General features: G+C 46.4%; 1 protein-coding gene across 2 annotated transcripts in view; it reads left to right on the forward strand.

The window, feature by feature from the left end:
* Nucleotides 1-5,200: 5,200 nt before the first annotated feature.
* os9 (OS9 endoplasmic reticulum lectin) overlaps nucleotides 5,201-25,312 on the forward strand; it is a 66,687-nt gene continuing 46,575 nt past the window's right edge. For both annotated transcript variants that reach the window (XM_078431374.1, XM_078431375.1), the window contains exon 1: nucleotides 5,201-5,367. In XM_078431374.1, coding sequence (XP_078287500.1) covers nucleotides 5,224-5,367 — 144 coding nt within the window. In that variant the 5' untranslated portion in view covers nucleotides 5,201-5,223. The remainder of the gene's footprint in view (nucleotides 5,368-25,312) is intronic.

Genomic DNA, 25,312 nt, shown 5'->3' on the forward strand with positions numbered 1-25,312 from the left:
GGCCAGACTGTTCGGGCAAAAGCATCAAACTGCATTTATTACGCCGCAGCGGTAGAGTTGCCGCCTTACAGCGAATGCAGCGCCAGAGACCCGGGTTCCATCCCGACTACGGGTGCTGTCTGTACAGAGTTTGTACGTTCTCCCCGTGACCTGCCGGGGTGTTCTCCGAGATCTCTGGTTTCCTCCCACATTCCAAAGACGTGCAGGTTTGTAGGTTAATTGGCTTACTATAAATGTAAATTGTCCCTAGCGTGTGTAGGTTAGTTTTAGTGTGGGGGATCGCTGGTCGGCGTGGACTCGGTGGGCCGAAGGGCCTGTTTCCGCGCTGTATCTCTAAACTAAACTAAACCAGTCTGATACTCAAAAACGTAAAACACAGATTCACACGTACCTAGATTGTTTTACCCATAGGGGTCAGGCCTGCCCTGCTGAGTTACTCCAGCATCTTGTGTCAATCTCCGGTGTAAACCGGCATCTGCAGTTCCTTCCTCCACTGTTTCTCCTTCCACAGATGCCACCTGTCTTGCTGACTGTTTCCAATAAAAGAGTTTCAGGAGAACACCGTAAAACATGGTTGTTACTGGAGTAAATAAAAACTAGGAGCAAAGAGATCCTTCTGCAGTTGTATAGGGCCCTAGTGAGACCGCACCTGGAGTACTGTGTGCAGTCTTGGTCTCCAAATTTGAGGAAGGATATTCTTGCTATTGAGGGCGTGCAGCGTAGGTTTACTAGGTTAATTCCCGGAATGGCTGGACTGTCATATGTTGAAAGACTGGAGCGACTAGGCTTGTATACACTGGAATTTAGAAGGATGAGAGGTCTGAAGAAGGGTCTCGACCCGAAACATCACCCATTCCTTCTCTGCTGAGATGCTGCCTGACCTGCTGAGTTACTCCAGCATTTTGTGAATAAATATTATCGAAACATATAAGATTATTAAGGGGTTGGACTCGTTAGAGGCAGGAAACATGTTCCTAATGTTGGGGGAGTCCAGAACAAGGGGCCACAGTTTAAGAATAAGGGGTTGGCCATTTAGAACGGAGATGAGGAAAAACTTTTTCAGTCAGAGAGTTGTCAATCTGTGGAATTCTCTGCCTCAGAAGACAGCGGAGGCCGATTCTCTGAATGCACTCTTAAGGATAGCAGAGTCAGGGGGTATGGGGAGAAGGCAGGAACGGGGTACTGATTGAGAATGATCAGCCATGATCACATTGAATGGCGGTGCTGGCTCGAAGGGCCGAATGGCCTACTCCTGCACCTGTTGTCTATTGTCTATTGTCTAAACTGTCCTTTCTTCAGACAAGTGGATCACTCATAAATGTGCATTTCCTTTTTAATCTTGTGGTTAGCTGCTCACTGCTGCATTAGGAAAGTCCCCAAATTAGCGACAAGGTGGTGCAGCGGTAGAGTTGCCGCCTTACAGCGAATGCAGCGCCGGAGACCTGGGTTCCATCCCGACCACGGGCGCCGTCTGTACGGAGTTTGTACGTTCTCCCCGTGACCTGCGTGGGTTTTCTCCGAGACTTTCGGTTTCCTCCCACACTCCAAAGACGTGCAGCAGTTATGTAGGTTAATTGACTGGGTACATGTAAAAATTGTCCCTAGTGTGTGTAGGATAGTGTTAATGTGCGGGGATCGCTGGGCGGCGCGGACTCGGTGGGCCGAAGGGCCTGTTTCCGCGCTGTATCTCTAAAATCAAATTCCTCCCTCAATGAGAGGCGACGTCATCTCCTTCCCTCCGCTCCCCAGGGGCAGGCAGAGGGGATTAGTCCACACTGCCAGCTTCCCCAGAGTACAGGCATCAAGAGACTGCACTCATCCCTACAGGGATCCCCCTGGCAACCTACTGCTCGGAGCACCAAGTTGCAGCCCTGGCCAATCTCCCTTGTCTTTTGCACGATAACTTGCTTCCTGCGGGCACTGTTCCACACCAGCCTGCCCAGGTTCCCCTCACTACCCGGGAACCCTCTCCCACTCTTTCCCATCATTGCAGATGTCATCTTCAGCTGCAAGAGGTAAACTGATGCAGACACAACAGACTGCAGATGCTGGCATCTGGAGCAGAAAACGGGCTGCTGGAGGAATTCGGCACGTCAGGCAGAATCTGTGGGGGAGGGACAAAGGAATGGTCGATGTTTCGGATGCAGACCCTGCATCAGGATCGATAGTGTGAAGGGGAAATAATGGGGTGGGGGGGGGGGGGGGCAGAAGCAGGTAGGAGAGAGCTGGGTACAAGTGAGGAGAAATGTTTGGCAGATGGACCCAGGTGGAGGGAAGGTGGAGATGGCAACAAAGGCTGGGAGCTGATAAGTGGGGTTAGCAAATGGGGCTAGTTTTGAGTTAAGCTTACATTATCATATCATATCATATATATACAGCGCGGAAACAGGCAATGCACAGAAAACGTCTGCGCTTCTATACTGTAACAACTGAAAGAAGTGCTACATTTCCGCAGAGGATGCCAGGCTGAATCTAGTGCGCCATTTCACCAGGATAGTGCTTACTGCTGTCAACCCTGCGATTAGCTTTCTTGCTTAATGTGCAACCTTCAAAAACAGCTGGGCCGCAACAGTGCCTTCACACAACAATAAACAAAACATCAAGCAATCGAGGCCAATCTTTGATAGCGCAGATTAATTACCAAAAGAAATGGGATCATTGGACCAAAATATTATGTGATTCATCAAATATTCATCACAAGTAGGATGGAAAGTTGGGTATTCTGAATCCCCAAGTCTATTTACATTTCTGTAATACTGCCTTCTGGCCCGAGATGCTGCCTGACCCGCTGAGTTACTCTAGTATTCTGTGTCTACCTTCTGTAATACTGATTCCATGGGTTTGTAATTACCAGATGTGTACTATACCGAACCTGTGCTCAGCCACGATGGCCTCAAAAAAGCTGATATTTTTTTACAACTAGACCAAGTGGACCTGTTGGGCCCTTACCTCTCCTCCCCCTTTCCCCCTCCCCCCTCCTTCCCCTTCCCCCCCCCCCCCCCCCCCCCCACTCCATCCCCCTCAACCCCCCCCCTTATCCTCCCTCCAACCCCTCCCTCCTAGGAGATAGATTTAAACTTTAAAATATGAATAACTTAAAAAATATAACACCGATCTCAATGAAACTTCTTCCATTAGCACCACAGGGATGACGGTGAGTAAGGTGGGCCTAAAATTGTTGCGCTATCGTGCACTGTTTTGGCGGTAGTTCAGGAACAAACAAACGAGAGTTTTAGTATATAGATAACAGCATATGCCAGACCTCAAAGGCACACGGAGAGAACTAGGTCAGGTTGCCAAGGCAGATGCACAAGAGATGTAGGTTACAGCAGGCCACTCCCAGGATTCACCTGTCATGAGAAGAAGTTCATGAGGTATTTGTCCACCGAGCCCAGACCTTTTGGCGGAATGAAAATGGGATGAAGAAGCGGCAGAAACATTCACATCTGAAGATGTCCATCTCAATAATGAGATGTAATCCCAAAGTCTTTTTTACAATCTAGCCACCAATATGTTTATCTGTCATATGTTCAAAGACTGGAGCGACTAGGCTTGTATACACTGGAATTTAGAAGGATGAGAGGGGATCTTATCAAAACGTATAAGATTATTAAGGGGTTGGACACGTTGAACAGAGATGAGGAAAAACTTTTTCAGTCAGAGTTGTGAATCTGTCGAATTCTCTGCCTCAGAGGGCAGTGGAGGCCAATTCTCTGAATGCATTCAAGAGAGAGCTAGATAGAGCTCTGAAGGATAGCGGAGTCAGGGGGTATGGGGAGAAAGCAGGAACGGGGTACTGATTGAGAATGATCAGCCATGATCACATTGAATGGCGGTGCTGGCTCGAAGGGCCGAATGGCCTCCTCCTGCACCTATTGTCTATTGTCTATCTGACGCTGACCCTTCGTTGCTGAAAGGGCTGTGATGGAGAATTAAATTTAGCCACCTGCTGAAACATTATGATAAGGTAGATCAGAGCACTTTCTCAAAAGTAAATTTGTATTTTAGTATTCAGAAATGAATGAGCAAATTTTGGTAAGAAGATGCCATGATATCCTGAAATGAGTCATAGGAAGATACAGCACAGAAACAGGCCCTTCAGCCCATCAAGTCCACACCAACCATCAGGCGCCCACTTACACTGATCCTACATTAATCCCATATGTTTAGTCTCCCCACATTCTCATGAACTTCCCACGGATTCTACCACTCACCTATACATGAGAGGCAATTTATACTTGCCAGTTAGCATACCGACCCATATGTCTTTGGCAAAACACACAGTGCTGGAGGAACTCAGCGGGTCAGGCAACATCTGTGGAGAGAATGGACAGACCAGGTATCAGGTTGGGACCCTTTGGGATATGGGAGGAAGCTGCAAAGCCCTGAGGAACCCAGGTGGTTTTAGATTCAATTGTGAACATTGGCATCATATATTTGAAAAGGTCCAGGTTAGACCTTTGCATTATTCGGCAATCTAAAAATCTTTTATTTTAGAGACACAGCACGGGAACAGGCCCTTCGGGCCACTGAGTCCCCACCGATCACCCGTTCGCTCCAGTTCCAAGTTATCCCACTTTCTCATCCACTCCCAACACACAAGGGGGTAATAATATACAGAGGACCAATTAACCTACAAACCCTGCACATCTTTGGGACGTGGGAGGAAACCGGAGCACCACTGCGTGTCGCCCTATTATTAGAGCTGGATGTGTTTTGAACGTGTGCTTTTCTGAAGGAAAATGCTCCTGAGTCACCACTGCAGTGCAACGTGATCAGCAAAAGTCACCGAAGGAATCGCCATGACTGACAGGGCGGCAAACCAGTTGTCACGCGAATTAGTGGCTATTCATCCACGCCACTGACAAATGGGACGAGGCAAAAGTGTTGACCTGGTCCAATTCCTGACCCGTTATAATAGCGAGAGGGAAGGCCGGTGTCGTGAGTGACAACAGTGTTACCCAGTCAATTTGTGACAGACCGTGACAAGGTCTCCGGTCAATTCGCCTGCTTGTTCAAGCAGGTTAGGTTGTCTCACGGCTCCGGGGAGGGGGGGAGAGGAGGGGCATCATCTGAGTGACGGAATAGTTGAGCAATTACCGACGGGCCTGGCGGCGCGTCATGGCATGATTGGCTCCATTTGGCCAATCGCATCCGAGGGGAGGCGGGACCACGCCTGATAAAGTTCGGGTGAGACGTCGCACGCCTCCGCGATGTTCCAAGATGGCGGGCACAACAAGGAGGCTCCTACTTGTCACCGTATGTTCGGCGCTGGTTTTGTGCATCTCGGCTTTCCTCAACATCGACGAGCTTAACGAGATGAAGTACGGCATCGAGATCCTCTCGGACCCCATCATTAAAGGGCAGGTGAGTTGGACAGTGCTGTCATGGGGCCACGGTTGCCTTTGAGTGCAATCGGTTGTCGACCCGTTCCGCACGGCGCAGGCAGAGGATGCCCGTGTTGTATGCACTTCACCTTTAAAATGGTCTACTTGCAATGTCCAGTTCACTTCATTGTTGACGAACCTAAACAAAGCTCCGTGTCCGTTTTTGTCACGCACACATCATGGGCAGGTAGTGATGGTGTGACACATTGGGATGTCTGTATATTAACCAAAAGTGGCAGGCGAGAATCTGCTTGTTGTCTTTTAGTGCATGGACAGCCCGTTTAGTTGTTTTTCTCGTGTGTGTTTTGCGTTGTGCGGTAGACTTTAATCCGAATTGAGAAAGATGAAATGAGGTGTAATGTATTATTTCGGGTGCTGTTCCGACCATGGGTCCAAAAAGTCGCCATGTAATGTTGAGGTTGTTATTGTAACGTGAAGTCAAATAGTCCGTAAAGCATCCTTTACTACAATCTTTATATGTTGAAAGATAAAATGTTGAAGTGATTGTCCCTTATCAAAATAGACAAATGTTGCAAAAGTACGGGTATTACTTTGGCTGTAAATTATTGTCGGACATCTGAAAATTGTTAAGGGAATCCAAATATTTCTTTATTTAAAATGTAAACTCGTTGTACCCTTCGCAGGTGTCTGATCAGCAAAATTAAAATACTGTGGAATAAGGTGTACTTTATTCCTTTCCCCTCTATGGGTGCTTTTTTTGGGGGGGGTCCTAACACTTTGGGATTGTTCCAGATGGTGTGTACTTTTTGACACCAGTAGAAATAGCACAAGCTATAGCCAAAAGCATGCAGCGTTTTTGTTTTGTTTACTTTGTCTGGCCAGATAAGGAATTTGCTGAAGCAGTGGTAATATCTTATTACTTTTCTTTACTCTTTCTTTCAAGGGTATATCCAGCAAGTAAATCGATGGCATCTGTAATCCAAGGTACTTGATGTCACAACCTGTGTGAAAATCTGAGAGCACCAAATCCCTGACTTACTGCTTTTGCAATTCAGTACAACTCTTGAAAATATAATTTGCAGAAGCTGGCAATAATGTGTCCTTGTTACACAGAGGACTAGTCATTTACCGTCGTGAGCTATTTGTGTCAATGTCAAGTGGTTGAAAAATCCCACTGGCACTTTGCCATATATGTTCACAATGAAAATTGGCCACTTAAGTTACACACCAGAGGGTGTCCAATGAGAACCTGATGGTAAATGGTTAATATAAGGCCCTGACAAATGCATTTGAAAACATGTGCATGGTAGATAGTCTGTCACAGCACAATGCCTTAATCCAACATTAATTTATTCACAAAATGCTGGAGTAACTCAGCAGGTCAGGCAGCATCTCGGGAGAGAAGGAATGGGTGACGTTTCGGGTCGAGACCCTTCTTCAGACTGATGTCAGGGGGGTGGGACAAAGGAAGGATATAGGTGTGGAGACAGGAAGATCGAGGGAGATCAGGGAAGGAGGAGGGGAAGGGAGGGACAGAGGAACTATCTAAAGTTGGAGGAGTCGATGTTCATACCACTGGGCTGCAAACTGCCCAGGTGAAATATGAGGTGCTGTTCCTCCAATTTCCGGTGGGCCTCACTATGGCAGTGGAGGAGGCCCATGACAGAAAGGTCAGACTGGGAATGGGAGGGGGAGTTGAAGTGCTCGGCCACCGGGAGATCAGTTTGGTTAATGCGGACCGAGCGCAGGTGTTCGGCGAAGCGATCGCCGAGCCTGCGCTTGGTTTCGCCGATGTAAATAAGTTGGCATCTAGAGCAGCGGATGCAATAGATGAGGTTGGAGGAGGTGCAGGTGAACCTTTGTCTCACCTGGAGACAAACCTGGCCTTAATCCAACACGTGTTTTATAATGAAACAAAAGGCTGGAGAAAGGCAGCATCTGTGGAGGGAATGGGAAGACAATGTTTTGGGTCAGGACCCATCTCACTGGAGTAGGGAAGCGAAAGCAGATAAAGTGAAGTGGGGCAAGCCTGGCAAGTTATAGGTGGATACAGGTCAGGGGGTGGAACGATTGGCAGATGGGTGGAGTCGGTTACAAAGGCTAGAGGTTTAAAGGAGGCAAAAGGATGTCTGATAAGGAAAGAAGAGGAGGCGGATTAAAATGTAAACCCGAGAGATCGGTATGGTTGGAGGGCGACCGGGAAAAGATGGGGGGGGGGGGGGAGGGGTGATAAAAGTGAAATGTCGGACAAGGGGATGGTGGATGAGTGTGTGGAGGAGAAAGGAGCAGTGTGACAAGGGTGGTGGGTGATCGTGGGAGAAATGTGTGTTATTGAGGTGGGAGTGGGCAGGGGAGAGGGGTGTGGGGTGAGGAGGTATGACTTGAAATTGGAGAATTCAATGTTCATACTGTTGAATTGTAAGCTACCCACGCAAAATATGACATGCTATTCCTCTAGTTTGCATATGACCTCACTGTCAGTGGAGGAGGCCAAACAACAAAGGATGTTATGGGAAGGGCAATTAAACTAGCGCACAACCAAAAGCTCCAGAGGATCTTGGGACACAGAGGGCAAGTGTCACAAAGGAGGCCTTATTGGGAGTACCAAATGCAATAGATGTGGTAGTTTCTTTACTTCTGGCTTGGGTGATATTCTAATATGAAATTGCTTCTTCAACTCTCAACCACATTTGGGGGAAGTAAGCTAAATGTCATTTTGTTCTTCCGCTCTTCCAACCTTCTTTCCCCCCCTAATCTCTCTCTAGTCTGCCTGAAGAAGGGTCCCAACCCGAAATTACTCCAGCACTTTGTGTCTTTGTTTTGTTCTCTTTATGCTGTGATCTTTGCCCGTTCTACTAATGGCACTTCTCAATAATGACACCCTGCAATTTCTACTGTGCCATCTCCTTGCTATCTTTTGATATTATTTTGTCCCATTGATGATTTACTCTTTGCATCCTTCCAGCACTTTCCCTCCATATTTGTGTATTTAAGTATATTGACTGCGATTTGTTCCAGATAGTCAAGGTAAAGATATTTTCCCTCTGCGCATGACTAATGCTGCATGGATATCAAAGTTGGCAAATTTTTTAATATGCATCGAGCAATGCAGCTGGTTTAATTTATTATTGTCACTGAGATGCAGTGAAAAGCTTGATTGCTGTGCTGTCCAGTTACATAGATACATAGACAATAGGTGCAGGAGGAGGCCATTCAGCCCTTCGAGCCAGCACTACCATTCATTGTGATCATGGCTGATCATCCACAATCAGTAACCCGTGCCTGCCTTCTCCCCATATCCCTTGATTCTGCTAGCCCCATAGAGCTCTATCTAACTCTTTTAAATTCATCCAGTGTATTGGCCTCCACCGCCATCTGTGGCGGAGAATTCCACAAATTCACAACTCTCTGGGTGAAAAGGTTTTTTTCTCATCTCAGTTTTAAATGGCCTCCCCTTTATTCTTAGACTGTGTGGCCCCTGGTTCTGGACTCCGCCAACATTGGCAACAATTTTCCTGCATCTAGCTTTCCAGTCCTTTTATAATTTTATGTTTCTATAAGATCCCCTCTCATCCTTCTAAACTCCAGTGAATACAAGCCCAGTCTTTCCCACCTTTCCTCATATGACAGTCCCGCTATCCTCGTGACCTCGTGAACCTACGCTGCACTGCCTCAATAGCAATAAAGTATTATTAAATCATTGAATCTCATTCTTGAAGATGGACAATAGACAATAGGTGCAGGAGGAGGCCATTCGACCCTTCGAGCCAGCGCCACCATTCAATGTGATCATGGCTGATCATTCTCAATCAGTACCCCGTTCCTGCCTTCTCCCCATACCCCCTGACTCCGCTATCCTTAAGAGCTCTATCTAGCTCTCTCTTGAATGCATTCAGAGAATTGGCCTCCACTGCCTTCTGAGGCAGAGAATTCCACAGATTCACAACTCTGACTGAAAAAGTTTTTCTTCATCTCAGTTCTAAATGGCCTACCCCTTATTCTTAAACTGTGGCCCCTTGTTCTGGACTCCCCCAACATTGGGAACATGTTTCCTGCCTCTAACGTGTCCAACCCCTTAATAATCTTATACGTTTCGATAAGATCTCCTCTCATCCTTCTAAATTCCAGTGTATACAAGCCTAGTCGCTCCAGTCTTTCAACATATGATAGTCCCGCCATTCCGGGAATTAACCTAGTAAACCTATGCTGCACGCCCTCAATAGCAAGAATATCCGTCCTCAAATTTGGAGACCAAAACTGCACACAGTACTCCAGGTGCGGTCTCACTAAGGCCCTGTACAACTTCAGAAGGACCTCTTTGCTCCTATACTCAACTCCTCTTGTTATGAAGGCCAGCATTCCATTGGCTTTCTTCACTGCCTGCTGTACCTGCATGCTTCCTTTCAGTGACTGATGCACTAGGACACCCAGATCTTCTTGTATGTCCCCTGTTCCTAACTTGACACCATTCAGATAATACTCTGCCTTCCTATTCTTACCACCAAAGTGGATAACCTCACACTTATCCACATTAAACTGCATCTGCCATGCATCCGCCCTCCCACACAACCTGTCCAAGTCACCCTGCAACCTCATAGCATCTTCCTCACAGTTCACACTACCACCCAGCTTTGTATCATCTGCAAATTTGCTAATGGTACTTTTAATCCCTTCATCCAAGTCATTAATGTATATTGTAAATAGCTGAGATCCCAGCACCGAGCCTTGCGGTACCCCACTAGTTACTGCCTGCCATTCTGAAAGGGACCCATTTATCCCCATTCTTTGCTTTCTGTCTGTCAACCAATTTTCTATCCATGTCAGTACCCTACCTCCAATACCATGTGCTCTAATTTTGCCCACTAATCTCCTATGTGGGACCTTGTCGAAGTCTTTCTGAAAGTCGAGGTACACCACATCCACCGGCTCACCCCAGTCAATTTTCCTAGTTACATCCTCAAAGAATTCCAGAAGATTAGTCAAGCATGATTTCCCCTTCGTAAATCCATGCTGACTCGGAACAATCCTGTTACTACTATCCAAATGCTCCGCAATTTCGTCTTTTATAATTGACTCCAGCATCTTCCCCACCACTGATGTCAGACTAACTGGTCTATAATTTCCCGTTTTCTCTCTATCTCCTTTCTTAAAAAGTGGGACAACATTAGCTACCCTCCAATCCACAGCAACTGATCCTGAATCTATAGAACATTGGAAAATGATCACCAATGCGTCCACAATTTCTAGCGCCACCTCCTTAAGTACTCTGGGATGCAGACCATCAGGCCCTGGGGATTTATCAGCCTTCAGTCCCATCAGTCTATCCAACACCATTTCCTGCCTAATGTGGATTTCCTTCAGTTCCTCTGTCACCCTAGGATCTCTGGCCACTAGAACATCTGGGAGATTGCTTGTATCATCCTTAGTGAAGACAGATCCAAAGTACCGGTTCAACTCGTCTGCCATTTCCTTGTTCCCCATAATAAATTCCCCCGCTTCTGTCTTCAAGGGACCCACATTTGCCATGACTATCCTCCTTTATATTATTGGCTAGTTTACCCTCGTACCTCAACTTTTCTCCCCGTATTGCCTTCTTAGTCATCTTCTGTTGCTCTTTAAAAGAGTCCCAATCCTCTGGCTTCCCACTCTTCTTTGCTTTGTTGTACTTCTGCTCTTTTATTTTTATGCTGTCCTTGACTTCCCTTGTCAGCCACGGGTGCCTCTTACTCCCCTTGGAATCTTTCCTCCTCTTTGGGATAAATTGATCCTGCAACTTCTGCATTATTCCCAGGAATACCTGCCATTGCTGTTCCACCGTCTTCCCTGCTAGGTCCTCCTTCCAGTCAATTCTGGCCAGCTCCTGCCTCATGCCTCTGTAATCCCCTTTGCTATACTGTAATACTGACACTTCCGATTTTCCCTTCTCCCTCTCAATTTGTAGAGTAAAACTTATCATATTGTGATCACTGCATCCTAATGGCTCTTTTACCTCGAGTCCCCTATCAGATAAGGTTCATTACACAACACTAAATCCAGAATTGCCTTCTCCCTCGTAGGGAAACACTCTGTCCTGGGGTCCATTACCAACCTGATTTTCGCAGTCTACCTGCATGTTGAAATCTCCCATAACCACCGTAGCATTACATTTGCGACATGCCAATTTTAGCTCCTCATTCAACTTGCACCCTATGTCGAGGCTACTGTTTGGGGGCCTGTAGATAACTCCCATTAGGGTCTTTTTACCCTTACAATTCCTCATTTCTATCCATACTGATTCTACATATCCTGATTCTATGTCACCCCTTGCAAGGGAGTGAATATCATTCCTCACCAACAGAGCGACCCTGCCCACCTGTCTGTCTTTTCTATATGTTGTGTACCCCTGAATATTCAGTTCCCAGCCCTGGTCCTCTTGTAGCCATGTCTCAGTGATTCCCACAACATCATACTTGCCAATGTCTAACTGAGCCTCAAGCTCATCCACTTTATTTCTTATACTTCGCGCATTTAAATACAACACTTTAATTTCGGGATTCACCTCCCCTCTCACACAATTGGCCCTGACCTTGCTCTCTTATCCCTTCTAGAACTTCCCTCCCCATTCATTCGAGAGTCCTTTGCAATGTCTCCTGTATTTGCTTCCCCTTTAAGTCCATCTCCATATTCCCAGTTTGTCAACCCCTCCCCCCCACTACTTAGTTTAAAGCCACACTTGTAGCACTAGCAAACCTACCTGCCAGAATGTTGGTCCCCCTGCTGCTAAGGTGTAACCCGTCCTTTTTGTACAGGTCACCCCTACCCCAGAAGAGATCCCAGTGGTCTAGAAATCTAAATCCCTGCTCCCTGCACCAGCCCCTCAGCCATACATTCATATCCCCGATCTCTCTATTCCTGCCCTCGCCAGCACGAGGTACAGGTAGCAGTCCAGAGACAACCACCTTCGACGTCCTACTTCTCAGTCTTCTTCCTAACTCTCTAAACTCACGTAGCAGTATCTCCTTCCTCTTCCTCCCGACGTCGTTCGTGCCCACATGCACAACTACTTCCGGTTGATCGCCTTCCCTCGCTGGGATGTTCTGAAGCCGCTCCGTGATGTCTTGAACCCTGGCACCAGGGAGGCAACAGACCATCCTCGAGTCCCGCCTGTCGCCACAGAATCTACTGTCCGTACCTCGGACAATGGAGTCACCCACTACTATGGCTCTTCCCGGCTTCGGTCTCCCCGATCGAGTTTCCTTGCCTGGGTTAGATGTGCCAACACGTCCGCCGCTCGGACTGGAAGCGTCTTCTGCCCCAACAGTTCCCAAGAGGGTGTACTTGTTTGCAATAGGCACAGCCACCGGGGTCTCCTGTAGTCCACGTTTGCTCCCCCCTGAAACGGTCTCCCACCTTCGCTCGACCTGGATCCAGAAGATTAGTCAAGCATGATTTCCCCTTCGTAAATCCATGCTGACTCAGAACAATCCTGTTACTACTATCCAAATGCTCTGCAATGTCGTCTTTTATAGTTGACCCTCGCAGTAGGTCCTGTCTAGGAAACTCGCATTCCCGGATGGCCCTGAGGTCTTCCAGCTGCCTTTCCAACTCTGCACACGTCCATTCAGGAGCCGCACCTGGACACAGTTCTTGCAGGTGTAGCTCCCAGAAGCTCCAGCGGTGTCCCAACCTTCCCACATCCTGCAGGAAACACACTGCACCAACTTGTCCGCCATTACTTTAGTGAAGTCAAAAACAATTCAGGCGCAAAAACAAGCGTAACCTCCTCACCTCAGCCTCCTCGCCGAAGACTTGCACTTTTCTCACAGGGCACTTCCCTCAACAGCCCGGACAGGGCTGCACCCCTTGAGCAAGGATGTCCTTCCTCAAATTAGGAGACGAAAACTGCACACAATACTCCAGATGTGATCTCACCAGGGCCATGTACAACTGCAGAAGGACCTCTTTACTCCTATACTCAAATCATCTCGTTAAAACAGTGAAACGAGTATAAATAGATCCTCTTCTAGGACAGCACGCAAAGAGCCGCCATGTTCCAACGCCAACTTGCAACTTTCAGGTCTTTGAAAGTTCTTATCTTGGCCCAAGACGATATGCAATATCCTTTTTTTATTTTCAAGGCACAGTGTCCTGGTGGCACGAGATCTATGAAGTTGGCGTTGGTGTGCATTCTTGGCCATAGCTTCAACGTGGCTGTTCCAGGTTAAATTGCTGGTGATATTTATTCCCAGGAACCTGAAGCTTTTGACCATTTCTGCTTCGGCTTCATCAATGTATACCTGGGTGGATGTACTGCTTTGCCATTCACTGCCTCCTGTCCCAAACTACTTAACAGCTGGTGAGGTGCGTTTGAAGTGTTTTCACTGTTGTGGTGAAGGACGTTTTGCTGTCAATTTGCACATCAAAGTTCCCACAGACAGCCAAGAGATAAGAACAAGATAATCTGTTTGTTTTTAACTGAACTTGGTATAGACCAGGGCACCAAACAGAATAGCTCTGCTGTTCTTTGAGCATTGGCAATATATATAAAACACTAAATTGTAAAAGTACAATGCTCCCTCCGCTGGGAATAATTTACAACATTCCCACACCTGTCCTGTAATCAAGTAACTTCCCAACTATAGTGCGCATCGCTCGACTTTGCATGACTCGGTGCTGCTCTGGTGTGTTAGTCCTTATGTTATGCACTCAAATTTCTGCAATGAAATTTGAACCTACTGCATTTCACTGAGGGCTAAATATATTGTAAAGTGGTTGCATTTAGAAGATGCTGTTTCTGCCTTAAACGCGAGAATGAAATAGGTGGAGCATTGGGGAGGTGGGTGAAAATGGAAATGTCTCTGAGGTCTCGCATTGCAAGTTCATTTAAGGTGGGCTTAATGGATATTTTGTGCAAAGCTGATATCTGAAAGCAGGGTATGATTTACAAACTAAGACATTACAAGCTCTTTGATTAAGGGATAACCAGATTTGATCTGTCCCGATAATTTGATTGTAATGCAGTGCAATACAATGCAATTGCTACATACACTGGAGGAAGTCAAGTCAATGAACGTGGCAATGCCTGCGGATTGTGCACAAAAAAGAATTACAGTTACAGCATATAAATAAAGTTAATATAGAGAAGACAAAATTTAGTCCCTGGAGTTATAAAAGTTAACAGTCCTGATGGCCTGTGGGAAGAAACTCCGTCATCATCCTCTCCGTTTTCACAGCGTGACAGCGGAGGCGTTTGCCTGACCGTAGCATCTGGAACAGTCCGTTGCTGGGGTGGTAGGGGTCCCCCATAATCTTACTTGCTCTGGATCTGCACCTCCTGATGTATAGGTCCTGCAGGGGGACGAGTGTAGTTCCCATGGTACGTTCTGCCGAATGCACTACTCTCTGCAGGGCCATCCTGTCCTGGGCAGAGCTGTTCCCAAACCAGACTGTAATGTTGCCGGACAGGATGCTCTCTACAGCCCCAGAGTAGAAGCAATGAAGGATCCTCAGAGACATTCTGAATTTCCTCAGCTGTCTAAGGTGGTAAAGGCGCTGCTTTGCCTTACCCACCAGTGCGGCAATGTGCGTTGCCCATGTCAGATCCTCTGATGTGGACTCCCAAGTATTTAAAACTGCTCACCCTATCCACAGTAGATCCATTTATCTCTAGTGGCGTGTACGTCCTTGGATGTTGAACCCTTCTAAAGTCCACAATCAGCTCCTTAGTTTTAGTGACATTCAAGAGGAGGCTATTGTCCTGACACCAGAGTGCCAGATCAGCCACCTCCTCCCGGTAGGCCTTCTCATCGTTGTCAGAGATCTGGCCCACCACCACAGTGTCATCAGCAAACTTGATGATGGAGTTTGAGCTGAACCTGGCCACACAGTCATGTGTGTACAGGGAGTACAGTTGGATCAATTCCTTGTTCCACAGGTACTGCAGTGGAAAATACGGAAGATTAGATTGGTTTCTGAAACAGACTTTAGCATCTCCTTTAAACTTTGCCCCTCTTGTCTTAAAGCTGTGCTCTCTAGGCATATTGTTCCTTGCTGTTGGTATCTTTGGTGGATTGTCCTCCTACGAGCTGTTTAAAGGACTGATAGCCTAATTTAACTAATACATTTTATTTTCAAAATTTTAGTTATCTTTTTGAATATTAAAAGTTCTAAAAAATGTGGAAATCTTGTATATAACTTTTCGGAGGTGTGGGTATGCCGACTGGCATGTAACATCACATAAACTGCATTGACGATAACAGCTTACAAAGTTTTACCTGAATAACTTGCTGTAGCTATCAAATGCTGAGGAGACCTTTACCTGGCCTCGTCTGTACCAGCTATGTATGGGATAATTGTCCTGTCACAGCAGCAAAAATAATGGATGCAAGTCATTTTCTGGGGTCTGGTCAAGCTCAACATTTGTCCTTGAAGGTGGGGGAGGGATGGAAGCTTGACAGCAAGGACCAAGTTACAGAATATTAATAATTTTAAAATAAGATCTGCAAGCCTATTATTTCCGCTGGAGTGATGAAGCTTTTCTGGTGAAGCTTTTAGAAAACATCGACATAGAAAATAGGTGAAGGAGTAGGCCATTTGGCCCTTCGAGCCAGCACCGCCATTCAATATGATCATGGCTGATCATCCACAATCAGTACCCCGATCCGGCTTTTTCCCCATATCCCTTTTCTGGTGAAGGTGCTCCCACAGTGCTGAGGGAGAGCAAGTTCCAAGATTTAGACCCAGTGATGATGAAGTTCAGGCATGTAGTATTTTTTTCTCCATGGTGCTTCAGTTTTTCGTTATTGATGATGTTTGTTTGATTTTAGTGTGATATTTGGGCTCATGAGTGCCACAGGAAAATCTGATCCTCGATCAAGCTACATTGAAACAGGCTCTTCGGCCCAGCTTGCCCATGCTGATCAAGGTGCCCCATTGACACTAGTCCCATCTGCTTGTGTTTGGCCCATATCCCTCTAAACCTTTCCTATCCATGTACCTGTCCAAATGCCTTCTAAATTACCTCATCCTACAGCTCTTTCCACATACCCATTACCCTCTGGAAAAAGTTGCCCATCAGGTTCCTATTAAATCTTCCGCGCTCACCTTAAATCCTTGTCCTCTGGTTCTTGATTCCCATCTCTGTGTAAAAGACTGTGCATCTTCCTTATCTATTACCCTCATGATTGTATACACCTCTATAAGATCGCCTCTCATCCTCTTATGCTCCAAGGAATACAGTCCTAACCTGCCCATCTTCTCCTCGTAGCTCAGGCCCTCAAGTCCTGATAATATTCGCATACATTTTCTCTGCACTCTTTCCACCTTAACAACATCTTTTCTATAACAGGGTGACCAAAACTGAACACAATACTCCCACTGTGGCCTCACCAGCGCCTTGAACAGTTGTAACATAACATCCCAGCTTCTATACTCAAAACCGTGACCGGTGAAGGCCAATAAGGCCGGTGAAAGCCTTCTTGACCACCTTATCTACCTGTGACGCCACTTTCGAGGAACTATGTACCAATGCTTCCAGATTCCTCTGCTCAACCACACTCCCAAGAGCCCTGACATTTACTGTGAAGGTTCTGCCCTGGTTAGACTTCCCAAAATACAACACCTCACATTTATCTGCATTCAAACTCCATTAACCATTCCACTGCCCACTTGCCTATCTGATCAAGATCCTGGTGTAACCTTTGATAACCATCTTTGCAGTCGACAATGCCCCCCACTTTAGTGTCATCTGCAAACTTTCTAATCATGCTTTGTATGTTCTCATCAAAATCATAGATTTTAATGACAAATGGCCAGCACCAAATGTCTGAAAAGGAGGTTAAATGGAAATAGACAATAGGTGCAGGAGGAGGCCATTCGGCCCTTTGAGTCAGCACCGCCATTCAATGTGATCATGGCTGATCATTCTCAATCAGTACCCCGTTCCTGCCCTCTCCCCATACCCCCCTGACTCCGCTATCCTTAAGAGCTCTATCTAGCTCTCTCTTGAATGCATTCAGAGAATTGGCCTCCACTGCCTTCTGAGGCAGAGAATTCCACAGATTTACAACTCTCTGACTGAAAAAGTTTTTCCTCATCTCAGTTCAAAATGGCCTACCCCTTATTCTTAAACTGTGGCCCCTGGTTCTGGACTCTCCCAACATTGGGAACATGTTTCCTGCCTCTAACGTGTCCAACCCCTTAATAATCTTATACGTTTCGATAAGATCCTCTCTCATCCTTCTAAATTCCAGTGTATACACGCCTAGTCGCTCCAGTCTTTCAACATACGACAGTCCCGCCATTCCGGGAATTAACCTAGTAAACCTACGCTGCACGCCCTCAATAGCAAGAATATCCTTCCTCAAATTTGGAGATTAATAATTTATCTTGAGATTAATAATTTATCTAAACAATGTATGTTTTAAATAATTTTAATATCTATCCAAGAGGTATGCAAATACATTGTGAATTAGATTCCAAAATAAATTGTGTTAGTTTCACATTTGGTTGCATGGGCTTGCAGGACTGACTCTTGACTCTTCTTATTTTGCACACTTGGCCAGGCATTTGGTATCTGCTTATATATGGGTGGCATTAGCAGAAGAATTACCCTGGTTGTTTCATTGAGGAACCAAAATTAAACTTGCATCCTGGTGTAAGCAAATGACAGAAACCACAGTTGAAAAAAAATTTGCATCTGTTTATTTCTAGAACAGTTACCGTCATAGTCTCAGTTTATCGAGATATGTGTATGAAGAGAGAAATTGATGTGTGTGCAAGATACATCTTCCGGATGCACTGGGACGCATCCTCAGTGATGTGACCTGGGGTCATCGGGTTTTTTCGGATCTCACAACATCAGACACCCTCGCCCAGGCGACCCAGCCGGGGTTGATCAGGCCCCGACTTGCGTCCCAGCAGCAACTGCCCACGGATCAGCCCTCTTAATCCAAAGCCATCTAGTGGCTTTCTCTGCGGCTTCGCTTGCGGATTGAATGGCCCTCTTCTTTGCCAGCCCCATAATGCCCAATTGGTTGAGGACTTTGTAGAGTGAGCGACCTGCAAAGCCTCTACAGCCCTCCTCTATGGTTTCATAGCATGTCTTCCAGCCCCTGTCCCGGCACATCTCCACCAGCTCCTGGTACTTTGCACGTTTCCTCTCATTTGCTTCTTCCATACGCTCTTCCCAGGGCACTGTCAGCTCACTGTGTATGAAGAGAGGAGTCGATGTGCAAGATTACTTGCAAAACAGAAATTTGTGATAAATGCTGGAATCGATAGAAGAAACAAAACAGTGTGTCTGATTATGTTGGACAGTTCATTGAAGAATGTATTATATTGTTGGTCCCATGCATTCATTACTTTCAACTAATCAATACTATTTGAGGAGGTTTAAGGGGGAATTTGATAGACTACCTTCAAGATTTTCAGTGGTTGCAGGCCAGAGCTAGATGCCTTCAATTAAAGACAGTCACTAATAAACCCAATGGGAATTCTGGAGAAACGATCTTTACCACAGATTGGTTAATGTGAAATACTTGTAACAAAGTAATGAATGGGACAAAATGGCAGTGCTGCCCTAGCAGCTGCGGCTTACCTGCGGTCCGTTTGTCTTTGTGTTTTTGTTGTTTTTTTTGTCTTAATTGTAGATGTGATGTCGTGTTTTTGTGGTTGTGTGTGTGTGTGTGTGCGTGCGTGCGTGCGTGCGCTGTAAAATTGTAAATTTGTCCCTTTCGAACGGAGACCCGACCTTTGTTTTCTGGGTCGGGTCTCCGTTCCTGCTGCGGCCTACCATCGGCCCAACTCCTGGAGCTGGCGGCCTCCAGGGCTCTGGTTCGCAGAGCCCGCGGACCGGACTCACCATCAGCGGAGCCGACCGGACTCACCATCGGCGGAGTCGGCCGTCCTCGGAGGCTGCGGGAGCGGCTGCGACTCGCCTTAGGCTCGGGCCGCGTGGATGCCGACATCGGGAGCTCCGGCAGCGGCAGCGTGTTCGCCTGCCCCAGATCGCGGGGCTTGGGTCGGCCCGCTGCGGACCTTTCACCATCCGGCACGGCCTGGAACGTGGCAACGACAACAGCCTGACTGCGGGAGAAGACGGCAGGGGAAGAGAAAAGACATTCTGGCCTTCCATCACATTGAGGAGGGGACTGGAGGAGACTCACTGTGATGGATGTTTCTTTTTTTTGTGTTGGTTGGGGTTGTGTAATTTGCTTATTTTATTGCTTTTATTGTTGGACTGTGGGTGACTAAATTTCGTCGAAAAAAACTTGTTTTTTGGATGACAAATAAAGATATCCTGAAACTTGCTATCAGAATGAGTGGTTGAGGTGAAAAGCATTAAAGCATTTCATTATCCATGGAAAATTAACAGACAATTTCTACCGGTGGAATTAGATGAGGAGACTCCTGGGGAGCATAAACACTGACAAGTTGTTACAAGTATTTGGTTTTGTGCTGGTTTTGATGCTCCGAGCTTTTCTTGTGGGGTTGGGGAAAGGAGACAGCTGGACAAAAAGAAAGATATTACTCAATTTCCTGCTGCACCTCACAAATGCTTGGACCAGGTTTCCCGATGAAGCTCATTGTGGAGATTTCCTGCGACGACTAGATCTTTTTCTGACAGTGCCAAACAGGAAGTCGTGCAAATATGTGGAGAACTTGCCTAAATCCTCGGGGTATTCCACCCACCAGCCTCCATTCTGTGTCTTCTAATCCTTTTATTTCTTATTTTTAGTTTAGTTGAGAGATACAGCACGGAAACAGGCCCTTCGACCCACCGAGTCAATAGACAATAGGTGCAGGAGTAGGCCATTCAGCCCTTCGAGCCATTCAATGCGATCATGGCTGATCACTCTCAATCAGTACCCCGTTCCTGCCTTCTCCCCATACCCCCTCACTCCGCTATCCTTAAGAGCTCTATCCAGCTCTCTCTTGAAAGCATCCAACGAACTGGCCTCCACTGCCTTCTGCGGCAGAGAATTCCACACCTTCACCACTCTCTGACTGAAAAAGTTCTTCCTCATCTCTGTTCTAAATGGCCTACCCCTTATTTTTAAACTGTGGCCCCTTGTTCTGGACTCTCCCAACATTGGGAACATGTTTCCTGCCTCTAATGTGTCCAATCCCCTAATTATCTTATATGTTTCAATAAGATCCCCCCTCATCCTTCTAAATTCCAGTGTATACAAGCCTAATTGCTCCAGCCTTTCAACATACGACAGTCCCGCCATTCCGGGAATTAACCTAGTGAACCTACGCTGCACGCCCTCAATAGCAAGAATATCCTTCCTCAAATTTGGAGACCAAAACTGCACACAGTACTCCAGGTGCGGTCTCACCAGGGCCCGGTACAACTGTAGAAGGACCTCTTTGCTCCTATACTCAACTCCTCTTGTTACGAAGGCCAACATTCCATTGGCTTTCTTCACTGCCTGCTGTACCTGCATGCTCCCTTTCAGTGACTGATGCACTAGGACACCCAGATCTCGTTGAACATCCCCTCTTCCTAACTTGACACCATTCAGATAATAATCTGCCTTTCTATTCTTACTTCCAAAGTGAATAACCTCACACTTATCTACATTAAACTGCATCTGCCATGTAGCCGCCCACTCACACAACCTGTCCAAGTCACCCTGCAGCCTTATTGCATCTTCCTCACAGTTCACACTACCCCCCAGCTTAGTATCATCTGCAAATTTGCTAATGGTACTTTTAATCCCTTCATCTAAGTCATTAATGTATATCGTAAATAGCTGGGGTCCCAGCACCGAACCTTGCGGTACCCCACTGGTCACTGCCTGCCATTCCGAAAGGGACCCATTTATCCCCACTCTTTGCTTTCTGCCTGTCAACCAATTTTCTATCCATGTCAGTACCCTACCCCCAATACCATGTGCTCTAATTTTGCCCACTAATCTCCTATGTGGGACCTTGTCGAAGGCCTTCTGAAAGTCGAGGTACACCACATCCACTGACTCTCCCCTGTCAATTTTCCTAGTTACATCCTCAAAAAATTCCAGTAGATTTGTCAAGCATGATTTCCCCTTCGTAAATCCATGCTGACTCGGAATGATCCTGTTACTGCTATCCAAATGCTCAGCAATTTCGTCTTTTATAATTGACTCCAGCATCTTCCCCACCACTGATGTCAGACTAACTGGTCTATAATTACCCGTTTTCTCTGTCCCTCCTTTCTTAAAAAGTGGGATAACATTTGCAATCCTCCAATCCACAGGAACTGATCCTGAATCTATAGAGTCCGCGCCAACCACCGTACCCCGCGCGTTAACACTATCCTACACACACTAGGGATAATTTACACATGCACCAAGCAATAACTGTACGTCTTTGGAGTGTGGGAGGAAACTGAATATCTCGGTGAAAACCCACGGGGAGAACGTACAAACTCCGTATAGACAGCACCCGTAGTCGGGATCGAACCTGGATCTCTGGAGTTGCAAGCGCTGTAAGACAGCAACTCTACCGATGTGCCACCGTGCTGCCCACATTCTCTTCCATCCTCCTGTTTTCCCCCCTAATGTCCAAAACTCCTTACAAAAGCATGGGAGTTGCCTTCCAAACTACCCACCATCCCGACGTGGGAATGTATCGCTGTTCCTTCACCATCAGTGGGTCAAAATCTCGGAGCTCCCTCCCGAACATCATTGTGGGGAAAAGCCACTCCACAAGGACGGCAGCGGTTCAAGAAGGCATCTCACCACCACCTTCTCACGGGCAACGAGGGATGGGCAGTTGAATGCTGGCTCAACCTGTAAACTCCACATTCCTTGAATAAATAATAAAACATCTTTGCATTCTTTTCCTCCTCTTGATTTTTTCTTTCTTTTTTCTACCTGCCAGAACTGTGTGTTGCCTTGAGCTCATCATTATCCCAAATGGGGTGTACTGGAATTTCTAGACATAAATGTCTCGACTTATGAATCTGGATGTTTTCTCTTGATCGTCACAGAATGCTGCACTCTCGTTCATTGTGATGAAGTAATTTAAGTGGTTAGTTATGATGCATATCAACTCCTGCCTTAGTGAGGATCCGAGCCCATTTCAATTCATCCACCGCCGTTACAGATTAACACTGGATATGATCTTGCTGGGCTCTCCACACTAGACCACTTGGACAGCACGGACACAAATTGTGCATTGAATTCAGCTTGACACTATTATGCTTCTTAAACCTATCGACATAGTCTGGGAACTGTGTTTCTGCTTGTCCATGTGCAACTGGATCTCAACTTCCGCATTGGCAGACCCCAATCAGTGTGGATTGACAACAACACTTCCATCTCGCTGATTATCAGCACAGGGACACCACAAGACTGTGTGCTCAGTCCCCTGCTCCTCACCCTAATGTGTGACATCTCTGATCTGTCCTGGGGTCAGCACATTGATGTAATCACAAAGAAAACTCTACAACACCTCGACTTCCTCAGACTTTTGAGGGGATTCAGCATGTCACTGAATACTCTTTTCAACTTCGACAGGTGTTCAATGGAGAGCATACTGACTAGTTGCATCACAGCCTGCTTTAAGAAATCGAAAGCTCAAGAACGAAGGAGTGTTGCAAAAAGTGGTGGACATTGTTCATCACGGCCACCCCATCGACCTCCTCGCCATCGAAGGGATCTACTGGAAACGCTGCCCCAAGAAGGCAATTAAATTGTCAAAGACTCTCACCACCCAGTCCACGCTCTCATTTCATTCCCATCATTGGGAAGAAGGCACAGAAGCCTGAGAACGGTTACCTCCCGTTTCAAAAATTCCTACAGGCTCTTGAACCATACTGCACAACTGTACCTCAACCAAACTATTATAGATTTTTAAAAGTTTCTACAACATAGTTTGGGTTGTGGTATTTTGGTCTGGTTGATAATTGAGTCTAATTTATTGAATTGTTTAGTTCAGAGATACAGCATGGGAACCAACCCTTTGGCCCGCCGAGTCCACGCCGACCATCCATCACCCATTCACACTAGTTCTATATATCCCCCATACACATCCACTCCCTACACACTTTACAGGGGCCAATTAACCTACAAACTCATATGTCTGGGATGTGGGAGGATATACCGACCGGTGCACCGGGGGAAATTCATGCCATCACAGGGAGAATGTGCAAAATCCACGCGGAAAACATGGATCGAATCCCGGTTTCTGGCGCTGTGAGGCAGCAGTTCATCCAGCTGCTCTATTGTGCTGTCTAATTGTACATTTATTTGTTGTGTTATTGTATTTAATATGCCTGTGAAGCTGTTGCAACTAAGAATTTAATTGGTGAATATGACAATTAAACACTCTCGGCTTTTGACTCGTTTCTGTGGCTTGGCTAACTGGTGGATAAACTTCCTGGAGAATTTTTGTTGTTGTCCTCAAACATCCTAAGTAGCATTCAAAGTTGGCGATTCTTCTCTGCAGCTTTATGCTTCAGTGAAAAAACACCGCTCTTCAGATCTTTACATTTGTTCTTAATTTTATGTGCCTGCTTCTGCCTCCGGTGCAGGTGTTATTCTAGTGGTTCAGCAAACATTGTGGCAATCACTTCTCTACTGGTGTGCTCCTATTTGTGGGCTGGCATACATGCAACACCAAATGTTTGTTGTAGATAAGAAGGTATAATCAACAAGCGCAGGCTCGGCGATCGCTTCGCTGAACACCTGCGCTCGGTCCGCATTAACGCAACTGATCTCCCGGTGGCCCAGCACTTTAACTCCCCCTCCCATTCCCAGTCTGACCTCTCTGTCATGGGCCTCCTCCAGTGCCATAGTGAGGCCCCCCGGAAATTGGAGGAGCAGCACCTCATATTTCGCCTGGGCAGTTTGCGGCCCGGTGGTATGAACGTCGACTTCTCCAACTTCAGATAGCTCCTCTGTCCCCCCCTTCCCCTCCTCCTTCCCAGATCTCCCTCTATCTTCCTGTCTCCACCTATATCCTTCCTTTGTCCCACCCCCGACATCAGTCTGAAGGAGGGTCTTGACCCGAAACGTCACCCATTCCTTCTCTCCCGAGATGCTGCCTGACCTGCTGAGTTACTCCAGCATTTTGTGAATATGCCTTATAGTTTGTTGCAGTTGACTTTCAAAATTGGCAGGAATGATTTGTTTTGTAGTTAATGGCTGGTTTCAAGTTCCCCAAGAGTATTTTGTTAGCATTGCTTTATTTGCTGGTTGTGTTGTGTAGTGAAAGGCTGCCTATTTAGTCCATGGTGCTGCCAGTAAATATACCTAGTAACTGCGTCGTTAATTTTTAAAAATTCATTGTGTCAGCCTTTTGTTGTGATAGCCAGCTAACCTTGAGTTGGAAGGCATTGCACAATAGCATGAGATTTGATCCCATGGTGTTAAAGTACTGTCTATAGTCTCTGTAAAGGTCAAATCTACAATTGAACCAGACAAGAATAGTTGTAGTTAGGTCTAGCCTTCATTTGTGGACTACGCGGCTCCCGTTCAGAGTTGGCACGATTGGACAATTCCACCTTCATGTCAAATCTCAGACTGCTTTGCTGAAAGTGGCGGTGAATTGAAGCATTTAATATGCGTGCAACTCTGCTCCACACATTTCATTTCTGATGGAAATACCCTGATTTGATTGACCAAATTTGCTGTGGTTTCTTCGATTAGGTTCTGTTTCCCCTGCTCCTTAAATAGATGCCCTTTAATTGTTTAGTAAAAAAAACTGCAGATGCTGGTTTTAATCGACACAAAATGCTGGAGTAACTCAACGGGTCAGGCAGCATCTCTGGAGAGAAGGAATGGGTGACGTTTCGGGTCGAGACCTTTTTTTAAATTGTTGTTGGGTAGTATTAGGCTGTTGTGAGTCCTGACCCACGTGCAACTCATTGTTGACTGTGATGTCATTATAAACCAGGGTAATGCATGTGTTTTTATTGTTTTATCTGAAATAGCTGTCCTCCTGTGCACTGCATTTAACTGACATTTCTATTGATCACTCAAAATGTAAACATTGAT

This window comes from Rhinoraja longicauda, chromosome 42 (genome assembly GCF_053455715.1).
Source record: "Rhinoraja longicauda isolate Sanriku21f chromosome 42, sRhiLon1.1, whole genome shotgun sequence".
Lineage (NCBI taxonomy): Eukaryota > Metazoa > Chordata > Chondrichthyes > Rajiformes > Arhynchobatidae > Rhinoraja > Rhinoraja longicauda.